Source organism: Vulpes lagopus, chromosome 3 (genome assembly GCF_018345385.1).
Source record: "Vulpes lagopus strain Blue_001 chromosome 3, ASM1834538v1, whole genome shotgun sequence".
In the NCBI taxonomy this organism is placed as follows: domain Eukaryota; kingdom Metazoa; phylum Chordata; class Mammalia; order Carnivora; family Canidae; genus Vulpes; species Vulpes lagopus.
The window spans coordinates 51018331-51031563 of NC_054826.1; the positions used below are offsets into that span (position 1 = coordinate 51018331).

Below are 13233 nucleotides of genomic sequence, written 5' to 3' on the forward strand. Positions count from 1 at the left end.
AGTTGTCTGAGACACAACAGCAGAGGAATGAGGAAGGCTCAAAACCCACTTAGGACTCCTGGTCCCAAATCTCCCACTTTTTCCATCTCACCAGCATGTGGCTGGTCTCAGGTGCTGGCTGAAATGGTCTGCATCCATCACTGCCCCTCCTGGAATTCCTGTCCATAAGGCTTTTCCAGCCTAGCCGCAGGGAGTAGATATGGAAGTAAAGCCAGCATGAGTCACCACACACAGCAGAAGGGCTGCCAGAGCGTCAGAAGTGCTTCTGTTTCTTACGATCTGTGAATTGGGGAAGTCAGAACATGGGAGGATCACTATTGAAGCTAAGATTTATTGAGCTTTTCATTTTCACTCACATGACTGAACACCTACTATAAACTTGGACGGCAGGGTTGAAGAAGAAAGATCCAGTGCCTGTCTGGTCTGGGAGATAGACAAGTAAACTGATAGTTAACCCAAGGAGGTCAGTGGAGGGGTTATAGGAGCTAGGAGGGAATCCGGAATCCTGGGAAGGCTTAGAGGCATCTTCCCACAGAAGGTGATGCCCGTCTGAGCAGAACCTTGAAACAGAAGTAGAAGTTGAGCAGCAAAGAACATAAAGACATTTCCAGCAACGGAATGTGTACAAAGGCACACATGTAAGTGACAGCAGGGTGCTGTGCGCGTGTGGTGGTTCTGTGTGGTGGTTTGTACTATACATAGTAGATGGTAACAGTGAAGAGCACCAACACTCATTACCTGTAGTCCTTAGAGCAGTCCTCTGAGTTGCTGTTAGAAACTTATTTCATGGATGAGAAAACTGAGGATCAGAGAGGGCCTGAGCAAGGCTTCCTATAGAGAGAATAGCACTGAAACTGGATCCAAACCCTGGGTAGCTGAATGTATTTTAACACCCTCAATGTGAAAAGATGGGATTCAAATTCAGATTCTAGAATATCATTAATCAGGAGACTGTTATTTTCTAGTAGCAGAAGCCCAGTTAAAAGAGGCTGCGGGGCGCCTGGGGGGCTCAGTGAGTTGAGCATCATCTGACTCTTGATTTTGGCTCAGGTTGTGATCTCAGGGTTGTGAGATCAAGCCCCACATCGGGCTCTGTGCTGGGTGTAGAGCCTGCTTAAGATTCTCTCTTTCCCTCTTGTCTCCCCCCACTCATGTGCACACACACTCTCTCACAAAATTAATTAATTAATTAATTAATTAAAAGAGGCTGGGATTGATGGAGGCGGAGAACTGGTTCATAAAACTAAAGACAACAAAGGTAGCTTCAAACATACCTGGATCCAAATGTGCAAATGTCAAGAGAAATTTGTCTTTCTCCAGCTTTCAACTCAGTTTTACACTATGTCAACTTCATTCTCAGAGTCTCCCTGTGGTGCCACCTGCAACTCCGAGCTTACATCTTACCATCTTAGCAACTCCAGTGGAAAATGTGTCCCTTTCCTACTGTTCCACCAAAAAAAGTTTCAGGTTTTCATTGACCAAGTGGGTCATGTATCTACCTCTGTACTCACACCTGGAGCCACAGCAAAGAGTAAGAGGTCAACCCCACCTAGCTCACATGGGCAAAGAGTGAGGAAGGCTGGATCCCAAAGAAACAAGGTGCTATTACCAAGAGAAGGGGAATAGATGACGGGAAGGTGAAAATGACAAGTTACCATAAGCACTCACTGTGTTGGCAGACACCATATCATTTGCTCTTGAGAACCCCATTAACATCCCCTAGTTTCAATATTTAGGGTTCAAGGCAAGATGGGCCATGAGGCTATGAGGGGCTCAAGGAATATTAACCTACTGGTATCTCTAGACTCTGTAATGTAATAGAGTCAACACAGTATTGGAATTTAGCTTAGTTTCTCATTCCAACTTACGTTTGGCATGGATGGCAAACTAAGTGAATGAAGAGAGCTCCATGCCACTAGACTTTATTATGTTAAATATGCATGTTAAAATTATTTTATAAGAGGCTAAAAATTCTACAAGGTAAGAAAGAGAGAGAATGAAGGGGGAAAAGGCAATTTAAAGCAAAGCAATAAAAGACAGGAAAATTTAGAGAACCTCCAAACCCAGCCTCCAGACTCAAATCTTGGTGGACAGCCTAGCAGAAGAAAGCAAAGGGATGACCACTTACAAAAAGAGAAGGGGAACAGTACTAATATGGAAGATCCTCTTGTTTCTCAGGCAGTGAAGAGATGACCTTTCCATTCGGGTCATCTTTTGTTTTAACATTGTATGTATTAAAAGAAAAAAAAATGTGTGTATTAAGTAATGTATTTATTCTCCCAACATTACCAAAATATATCACTAATATTTGTAGAAAATCGGGTTTCTGCAAAACATTTAGCCCCCTCCTGTTTTATTACATTTGTGAGTAAAAGCTAACTCTGTCATCTAGCTTGTTGGATTTGACTCGAAAGAAAATGCATTGTTTCTTTAGAAAGAATTTTAAAGGTTTTTAAATTTGTGAGAACTGGAAGGACTTTTTAGTACCCTGTATATTCTCCAAAAAAACAAGATTCAGGTCTTTATAACCATATGCTCTGCCCTTTAACAAGATTACATTGAGTACATTTCCTTCAGGCTGGAATTACATGGATTTGTAGAAAAATTCATTTATGTTTTTAAAAAGCATTTGAAAGAACATTAAAGCCAGAAAAAATGAAAAAAAAAAAAACACAAAATCACATTGAACACAAAATCACATTGAAGAAATCACAAAACACAAAATCACACTGAAGAAATTAGTCAACATATATTAGTAATCACAATATATGTAAATTGAATAAACTATCCAATTAAGAAAAACAAAGGTTGTCAGATTTGATTTTTTAAATATCCAAATGTTTTTACAAGAAATAGACTTAAGGAAACAAAAAAATTGAAAGTATAAGGAAAGAAAAATACAATATGCTAGACAAATATAAACCAGTGGAAATCTGGGTAGCTATATTAGTATCAGACAAGGTGAATTTTAAGCAAGATATTTTACTAAGATAAAGATGGTCACCATACTTTGAAAAATATTCTATTTACTGCAATGATAATAATTCTAAACATCTAAGTACCCACTAAACTAGCTTCAAAAATATGTAAAGTAAAATTGACAGAACTACAAAGAGATATTAATCACAAACATCATAAGTAAACAATATTAAGAGTTTAGGGAAGATAGTATTTTAGATGTTACAGAAAGATAAAAAAGAATATTGTAATCAATTATATGCCCCAAACAAGGGAAAACTCAGATAAAGGGAAATATTTCTTTTTTTTTAATAAATTAATTTTTTATTGGTGTTCAATTTACCAACATACAGAATAACACCCAGTGCTCATCCCGTCAAGTGTCCCCCTCAGTGCCCATCACCCATTCACCCCCACCCGCCACCCTCCTCCCCTTCCACCACCCCTAGTTCATTTCCCAGAGTTAGGAGTCTTTATGTTCTGTCTCCCTTTCTGATATTTCCCACACACTTCTTCTCCCTTCCCTTATATTAAAGGGAAATATTTCTAACAAAATAGAACTTGACAAAACTGACTTGCAATGAAATAGAAAACTGGAATGGTCCTATAAGCTTTAAAAATAAATCAAATGAATGAAACACCAGTAGTACTTGGTTTTGCAAAAGAGTTCTACCAAATACTCCAGGAATAGATTATTCCAATTCTGCACAAACTCTATCAAGGGGAGAAAAAAAGGGAACTTCTCCTATTCATTTGATGAAGCCATTATAGTGTAAAATTCAAAAAACAAGTATGAGAAAGGAAATGATTTTAAGAATGGAAAACAACTCAGATGTCCATCAACAGATGAATGGATAAATAAATTGGAGTATTTTCACATAATGGAATACTTTATAGCAGCAAAAATGAACTACAATTACATGCATCAGCACAGTTTAATCTCAAAAATATAGTGTTAAGCAAGAACAAAAGGTAGCTTTAGAAAAAAACATAAATCATGATTTCATTTGTATAAAGGGAAAATACTAAATTTTAAATACTTTCATTTTGAAGTTTTAATCTTTCTTTGGATTTTTGGTTTTTTTTTTTTTTACAAGTGGTAAATTTTGTTTAAATTCCAGAATAAATTATAGTTACTACATAAATTTATGCTTATTACCCAAGTGATAATAATTGAGATGTATGCTGAGAGATTATGTATGGCAAAGACCACTAACTGCATTAAATAATCAAAATTTTAGTATCTGAAACTGTGTGTTAACTGATAAATAAGCCAACATTTTTCTTTTTTAAGATTTATTTATTTATTTATTTGAGACAGAGAGACAGAGCACAAGCAGGGGGAGGGGCAGAGGGAGAAGGAGAGAGACCCTGAGATCATGACTTGAGCGGAAACCAAGAGTTGGATACTTATGCCACCCAGGCACCGCTAGATGAAAGTCTTTTTTTTTTTTTTTTAAGATCTTATTTATTTATTCATGAGAGGCACACACACAGAGAGAGGCAGAGACATAGGCAGAGGGAGGAGCAGGCTCCACGCAGGGAGCCTGACGTGGGACTCGATCCCGGGACTCCAGGATCATGCCCTGAGCCGAAGGCAGACGCTCAACTGCTGAGCCACCCAGGCATTTCTAGACGAAAGTCTGTTGGTTGCAAGGGACAGTAATTCAGTTGGTAGCCATTGACTGCCTGCCTTACTGCATGTGCTTCCAGCTTCTCTGCCTTATAGGAAAGATGCAGTAGTCCTGGGAAGGACTCTCTCCCAGTTTGAATTATGAACTCACCTCTCACGCTAGTCACCATTGCCATGTGAAGAGGTGAATCCACACACATTCCCTAGAGGATGGGGCCAAGTGACTGCAGCCCCACTTGACACGTGAGGCAGAGAAATCACACGTATATGCTCAAGTTTCATTTCAAGATGATTGTCATCCATGAACAGCCTTGTGGGGACTAAATCTGGATTGTCCACACTTGGAAAATGACACCTACTGCTGAGTTCGTTATTATTTTGTAAAAAGAATAAAGCTATAATTTGCAGCCACCACCTCCCCCACCACTGCAGACCTCCACCAAAAAAATAATAATAATAAAGTGCAAGCAGGACGCCACACTATGATGATTCGGGATCCCAAAGTTATTTGTTGAAACGAGTCAGGTACTAGTAAATTCTGTCCCTTAACCTGAGAGGTGGTTATACTGGTACCCACTTTAGTATTCTTTAATATTCTCTAACCTGTGCATAATTTTTTTTACATAGTCTCTTTGGATGTATGATGTATTTCATTTAAAAATACTTAATGACAGAATCAACACAACAAAAAGATATGTCTGAGTAGAAGAATTATTTGAGATGTTTATTTTCTTTGATTTGTTAATCTCTCCTGAATTTTTTTACAAGGAACATGTGACCTTTCCATAATAATATTATTTTAAGTGATCTGTAAGCTCTTTAGAAGGGAGCTGGTTATTTCCTAGCCAAAGCTAGTTTCTTTGATAATTTCAGTGGAAGTCGCTTGATCAGAGCCCGTCTGGAATGTTAATCCAAGGGTAGATACCTGCCTGCCTAGTCAAATATGCACAGTGCTAGCATGGAGGACTGGGGCCTCTGAAGTGCCAGGGGTACGACCTTGAGATCCAGGTGAGGGCACATGTTCTGGGGAAGGAAGGGCTGGCCAAATCTCAGGGAGAGCTTGGGCCATTTGAGACCTACACCAGTAGCTTAGCTGGAGCATACCTACACATGAGGGAAACTTGGGGTGTCCGGGGCAGCTGTCATCTGCATCTTACAAAGTCAGGTGTCCAAATGCACAACCCCATTAAACAGATGCTAAAGGGAAGCTTGAGCCTCTTCTCCCTCTCCATGTGGAAGGGAGGAGGAGCAGGGAGTGTGATTCCTCTGGCAGCCAGATTACCTTAACAGATGATGGCAGAAGCTGAGGCCAGGTGTGATCTTCATGGGATGATCTCCACCCCGAGGAATTGCAGTGGGTCTCAGGACCAAAGCAACAGGTGGCTCCCAGCACAAAACTGGCGAGGAAAGCTACCACTCCAGCCTAGGCACAGAAGCCAGAAAGTAGAGAGCACTCATGGCTTTGGACAGAGCTGAAGCCAGATTTTGTCCTACCCTAGAGTTACAGAGACACCAGAGTCTCTAGGGACACTGTGCAGTACTCAACTTCTCCTGTGTTGGGGCTCAGGGTGAGGTGGGATGGGTCGAGGACTTGGAATGGCACTCCCCAGACCATGGCCCCTGGCACTCCCTTCCCCATCCAGTCCAGCCCATTATCTTCTCCCACCTGCATTATGTGCACTTAAAACTCTACACTAACTCACTGTTTTCACAGAAATGTATTTATGAGGAGACTTCATACTGTCACCAAAAATGGAAATGCAGTAATCACTTGTGGAATACAAAAAGAACTTGTGAGCAGAGATACAATGACACAAAACAATGTCATCAAAGTTTGAGCGGATCCAATTCCTTGATTGAAGCTCTGAGCCTGCCTCCTGTTCTCTGCTCTTTAATAAAGGGAGATCTGCAGGTGCTGGGTGCTGAAAACACAGCAGCGCCACCTTGAGCCTTCCCCTCTGGCTTGAAATAAAAGTGATAGAGGAATCTTAGTCACCATAAGTAGCTAAAGAGAAAAGCAGCTCTGCCACCTGCACCTTAGCAGGCCACAGGACAAGGAACTCTGTATGCCCAGGAGTGAGTGAGGGAAACCCTCTTTTTCCTAAAAATATATGCCAGATACTTTGTTAAAAACTTTCCTACCAAGATTTAAGCTAACTCAGTCTTCAGCGCTCTGTTCTTTGATGAGATCAACCCAACAGCCGTTAACTGAGGAACTACTATATGGCAGCCCTAAATGCCAGGGCAAGAGCCTCGCCTTTGGGGAGCACTCATTCTAATGGGGACAGATGTGCTCACAACCGACTTGAATCCGAGGCTGAACAAATCTGTGTGTCTTCTCTCAGCCTTCCTTCCATCCATGCAAGGCATACTGTTGATGTTTAGGAATCATTTCATTAAGGAGCGAGAAACAGTAAACATTAATTGGGCAGCAGGCATAATATTATTGTGAGTGGGCAATGTGTGGGGTACTTTTGTACATACTTGTAACACTTAAATCTCCCAAGCATTGGGAAGGTGGTTATTTTTTCCTCCATTTGGCGTTCAGAGGAGTTAAGGGGCACCCAGCATGTTGGAAGCAGGCCTGAGATCTGAAAGCAGGTCTCCTGAAAGCTCTCCTCTGTGGGTTGAGGGAAGAAGTCCCTGCTGCACGTGGGCTGCCTTGGTGGCGAAGGAGGGGCCCACACCCATCCCACCCACCCACCCCACCCCCACTCCTGCCTGCCCAAGGCTGGCTTAGAAGAAGCAAAGGCCAGAGGGTGGGCCCTGGGCCCACTGGCCTTGCTCCGTGGTCACCTCAGCCCTGACCTGTGCTTGTGTCTCCTCAGGAAGCCAGCGCTATCCTGCACTGTGTGCTCCAGCAACCTTCTAAGCTGCTGCAAGAGCCTTTGGGGACTTAGGTTCCTCCAGAGACACATGAGAGGCCCCTCAGAGGAGCAGCCAGGCGAGCCACTGTCTGAGGAGCCACCGAGGACACCACCCCAGGAAGCGGTGAGGACTCTCCCCTCCGAGGCTGTCTAGACCCCGCCCAGGACACAGAAGATACTGCTTCTGGTCACCAAGATTTGACTCCTGGAGCCATTAAGGACCCAGAAGCCCCCAAAGCCACCGAAGATGCACCCTAGCCTGAGTCTAGGGACTCCCAGAGCACACAGTGGAGTGCTGGGGTCCTTGGGTCTAGTGTGGAGCAGCCTGTTCTGTGCTCAGTATTCCCAGCAGATGTTCAGAACTCTCCTGGGCCTGGGTCCACTGAATCCCAGGGGTTCAAAGCTCACATTGGTGCTGGCCCTGAGTCATGAGCAGAGATGGCTGGATGCGGGGGAGGTATGTGCACAAGTGTGTGCATGGATTTGTACACATGGGAATGCACAGACCCTCAGAGCACAGCAGAAGGTGTGGCCGTAAAGAGTGAAGAAGTGAGACTTCTTCATGGATTCTGTAGGATGAAGGAAAGGAAAGGCAAGGGAAGGGAAAGAAAGGAAGGAAATTAGCCTTTAATGAGCACCTGCAGTGTGCAGGTACTTCACCTGCACGAGCTCATGTAATCCTTATAACGTGGTAAGAAGCACCAACCTACTTTATGGAGGTAGAAACTGAGGCTCTAAAGAAGACGGGACCTGCCCCCAGGGCACTCAGCTAGCAGGTGTGCCTGGCTCGCAGCAGGCACTCAAAAGATCGTTGTTGAGTAAATGAATGAACAGGAGCAAGGGCAGAAAGTCTGGCCTCAAGCCCACACTCAGGGGAGAGGTCAAGGTGTGTGCTTGACTCAGCCTACCCTTCTCTAGCTCAGACCTGGAGCCTGAGGGGTCCCTTCACGCTGCAGTACTGCCCCTCTCTGGTGCTTTTCATCAACAAGAAGCGGTGCGGAGCAGAGCAAACAGGTGGTGCAGGTGCGGGGACAGATGGGTAGGATGCCAGAGTGAGGGAGAGGTGGCATGGTGGGGGGAGTTGACCCCACAGCATCCTCTGCTGGGTGCGTGACCTTGGCTGCATCAGAAGTGATGGTTCTGAGCAGCTCTTGGCTCCTCCATCCAAGGGGGTAGATCCCCCTTTGCTATTTACAGGGTTATTGAAGAGACCCAAGGAGGTCGGGGTGCTGACAGCCCCGGAGAAACACGAGGGTGTGCATGGATCCTCCCTGCTAACCACCGCCCCTCCCTGAGCCCACTCCACCCTCGGTTCCAACAGCCCCAGGTGGCACCCCCCTCTGTGCACACCCACGCCTTCCCCGCCCTCCTGTGGCTCACAGTCCCCTCCCAGGCTGTCAGGTGTGCCTGTCCCATGAGCCTTCTCTTCTCACTGCGATTTCTTTCCCTCTGTGGCCTCATCCGCACCCTCGTAACGGAAGTCACCAGGACACTTACTGTGAGGAAATGACTCACAGATATGTGCCTGGAGCCCAGGCTTCCTCTGGGAGCTTTCTGCTCATGGCTGTGCACCTGACACCTCCACCTGGGTGTTTCGAAGGTACCGACTTTTAGTTTAACATGTTCACAACCACACTCTTGACCTGCTCCCTGCACCTGCGCCTCTGCCAGGTTCCTTGTCTCAGACAGAAGCCTGCCACTGGCTTCAAGGCCCGAGGGTCAGCCTTAGCTCCTCCTGGTCAGCTTTCTCGAGTCCTAGCTCCACATGTACCCATCATCTGCTTGATTCTCTCCACCTGCCCTGTCCTCACTCGGTCCCACACTGCCATCCCTGGAGACTGAGACAGCTTCCTGACAGCTTTCCATGTCCCCCACCGGTCTCCCTCAACCCTCCACTCCCAACAGCCACAGCGGGCTGTGCAGAAGGCTGCCCTGGTCATGTGGTCACGTGGCACACGCAGGCTGTCATCTTTCTCATGGCCCAGTGATCCTGCGTGCTCAGCCCCGACATGGAGCCTCCTGCCTCCTCCTGCCACGCTCCACTCTGTCTCTTCATCCCAACCCTCCCGGCCTCTCCTTTCTGTTTGTTTATTCTCCTGCTGCTAGCTGCTACCGGGCCATGCACCAAACTGTTTCCATGACGTGGAATACTCTTCTTACCCGTCTGGCCATGAGACCTCAGCTGAAATATCACTGTTTGAGGAAGTCTTCCTTGACCCACCCCATGAGGACAGGCCTCCCCCTGACACACACCACAACTGTCCTCAGAAGCCATCACGTGTTTGTAATTTACAGCCATCTATCTGGTTTCCTCACCCCTGTCCGTCTCCCCCACTCAGGAGGTCATGGGCCCTGCCTGTTTCTATTAACTTTTGTATGTCTAGCCTCTAGAAGAGCGTTTGGCACATAGTAAGGGCTTTAAGCAGTTTATCTGCCAATATACCGGAAGGCATGATTTGCCCCAGTAGCCCTCAGAGGTGCTCAATCTCTTGGCTGGATTCCTTCTAGAAGCCCCAGAAGCCCCTCCTCAGACGTTTTCCCGGGAGTCTGAGGCAGGTGGGTCTCTAACTCATGGCCAAGTAGTTGGAGGCATAAGACCAGTCTGGCTGGTCACGGTGTCAGTTGGTCAGGGTTCTGACCCAGTGTGCCCACCCACTGCCTGCCATGGCAGGGGCCTCCTTGGGTCTGTGTCTCAGCTATCCCCACCCTTCTGGAGGCTCCCCGGAGCCTCTGCTGGCTGCAGAAGTGGGGCCCATGCTGTCTAGAGGAGCATCTGCGATGGGCCCCCAAATCCATGTTCTGTGTTACCATCATGTTCCAATAAAGCTATCGAAACAGATGCTGCCTTGCAGTTTTATTTTTTAACTTCCTGGTGAGGAATACTCCCCAAACTTCATCACACGGTGTGTCTTGATTTAGAAAAGGACTTATGGTAAAATGCTGGGGTAAAGAAATTTGGAAGCTCCCTTAGGAAGTCAAGGAGTTCTCAGGGAACTAGAGAAACACCACACTGGCAATGAAGGACAGGCTGGTCACAAGGGTCAGGCCTTTGTCTCGCTCACCAGATGAACCTGGTACATGGTGGGTGCTCAGGAAGGGTTGGGGAAGACACTGTTTCCTCAGTGGTCTGCTTCAGAGATGCCTTTGTTCAGGAAGAGGAAAAAACATCTTTAACATGGAAACTGTGTCAGTTGAGGAAGTCTGCAGTAGACTAGGCGGTTGAGGAGCAAATAAGATTGACCACCAGATCAAGAAAAGGTTCATGGATTTGGGGCCAGGAATAAATGCCAAAGACACCAGTGGGAAGGTTTGGAAGATGAAGAGAGGATGCTGACCAGATTTGCCATGACAGCAGTGATCAGTGTTCCCCTGGGAGGGAAGGGAGGAGGCTGGAAAAGGCTGTAGAGTCCTGAACTTTGGGCCTTCCAGCAAATGCAAAATGGCATACCTTGATGAATGCCCACCAGAAGCAGAGAAGAGATTATGAGTCATCTCAGTCAAGGCTTATGGGAACTGCTTGGCTCAAAATGGCTTTTAATATGGTTAAATATGATTTTTCAGGGGAGAGAAGACAAAGCTGTGTCAAGGGAGACTTGGGAAAGATGAGTAGCAGATTGAGTCAATAGATGGTATTAAGCAGTTCTATGTGGGTGGAAGCAAAGGACAGGGAGGTGTCCCCTGAACTATAGCAGTGGATGTGATGAATAGTGGGGTACTATAAAGGCAGCCAGGGCTGGAAGCCTGGGAATCCTCTTCCAACAGGTTTAGATCCCGCCAATAGGAAGCCAGAAAGAAGCAAAAGCATTATTGCCAACTAGGCAGAGCAGGGAGGGAAAGAGAGGGGACAGGGGAGGAGACCAGAGAGCCTAGAAGGTCTTACCTCAGGGAGTGAGAGCAGGCCCCTGAAGCAGCTGCCTTGGGGACATGAGTCTTGGGATGGCTTGGAAGGGTCTTCATCAGGAGGGATTAAAATGATGAGGTCTGTGTTATGGAAAGATCATTCAGACTCCAGTTGAGGGAGCAGCCCCACTGCTGGGGAGGGTGGACTATAGATCTACTACAGGCTCTCCTGCAGACTGTGGATCCATGCTGGGAACCCAAAGGGACAGCCCCGCCCCACTCTCCAGAGAGACTGGCTTGTACCTAAAATTACTAGGGAATCATGGAAAGAATGGGACACAGGGGCCAATGCTGGGTTGTCTAAAGCCTGATGGAAGATGCAGGGAGCGGAGCATGGGAGGATGTGGCCCAGGCAGTCATGACCCTCTGAAAGGATGCATTCCTGGGGCAGGCTGGGGATGTGCTAAAACTCAAGTTAGAGGCGTGGTGGGTGGGAGGGAATGTTCAGTAGTCCAGATTGAGGAGATCCCTTTGGAACCCCATCTCAGCTAATTAGCCACCAGTTCACCTTTGCTGACCTGACTCCATCTGGAGCTTTGAGGGTGAATTTGTCATCTTCTTTGTCCATTTGAGTGGGTTCTTGAGAGACCACTCAAGCAGGAAATAATAGCCAAGGACACACATGTCCCAGAATTCCAAGCATTCCAGCGAGAATTCAGGAGCCATCAATGGTCACTAACAGGCTGGAGGGTGACTGGGAAAAGCTCCCCCTCACCCAGCCAGCAGCTCTGAGGCGTTCATAACTTGTTATTTTTGAAGATCATTGCAGATGTCCCTGCCATGCCCTTGACTTCCCTACTCAAGGTCACACAACACAACATGCTTCTCATGCCCTGAGATGCTACTGTGTAAGCCAGAGCACTGGTCTGGCTGGACTACAGCCTTCACTTGCTGGAGTGTTGCCAGGGCTCTATGTGTCCAGTAGTCCTGGCAGGATGCCCGAGGAAATGGGGCTCCAGAGGGACCTGCAGGCTGGGCTGTGTAGGTCTCAGATGACCCTATCTTTTGTTTTCAACTGAGATTAATGAGCCCCTTCCTGCACCCAGACATTGTGTCAGACCCTCCACAGACACCAACTCATTTCCTCCACATCCCCATCAGCTGGGGCCTGAAGAGAGACACAAAGTGCCCAGAGTTAAAAACCCAAGTATGTGACATGGGTGAGGTTCCAATCCAGACCCACTTGTCTTCAAATTTGCAACATTACAGAGAAAGCCAGAGTCCCTTTGACCACCCCTCCCTGTCCTTTCCCCTAGCAATTCCCCCTGAGGCAACCACTGCTGTACAGTTGGCTGTGTTGTGTTTGGTTCAGTTTTGTTTGCTTTTCAACATAAACGTTATACTCTACTTTGTGAACTGAATCCAGTAATGTGTCTTCGAGATTCAAGATGTTAGCCCATAAAGGGCTCCTTCATTATTGTTAACCACCAGAGGCTGTTCCATAGAGTCCCCCTAGTCATGAACATTTGAGTCATTTCTAATTTTTAGCTGTTTAAACAAGTATCTTGATCGTCTGACAATATTTCCTTGTGCACATATGCAAGTGGGTTTTGGTGGCGGTGGTGGTGGTCGTGGTGGTGGTGGTGGTGGTGGTGGTGGTGTGTGTGTGTATGCTCGTTTAGCATACCTATAGGTGTAATTCTGGAAATGGAGTATACATGTTACCTAATCACCCTTCAGAGAGGCACAGATCATCTGTACTCCCCCCAATACCCTGGCGGGTGGAAGGCCTGGCTCTCTACAACCCCACCCTCCCACCTGTGCCTTTTCTATCATGTACCGTGCCTTCTTTCATTACCTAGAAGTTAGAATATTCCCCTTAGAGATGCCCTACCTCCAGTTAGTGCAGGACAGGACATTTAACTAATTCCGTGA

General features: G+C 46.3%; 1 protein-coding gene across 1 annotated transcript in view; it reads left to right on the plus strand.

Annotated features, from left to right (window-relative positions):
* Window positions 1-10297, plus strand: part of HRH2 (histamine receptor H2) — a 54409-nt gene extending 44112 nt beyond the window's left edge. The window contains exon 3 of the mRNA XM_041750116.1: window positions 7420-10297. Coding sequence (XP_041606050.1) covers window positions 7420-7612 — 193 coding nt within the window. The 3' untranslated portion in view covers window positions 7613-10297. The remainder of the gene's footprint in view (window positions 1-7419) is intronic.
* The last annotated feature ends 2936 nt before the right edge of the window (window positions 10298-13233 follow it).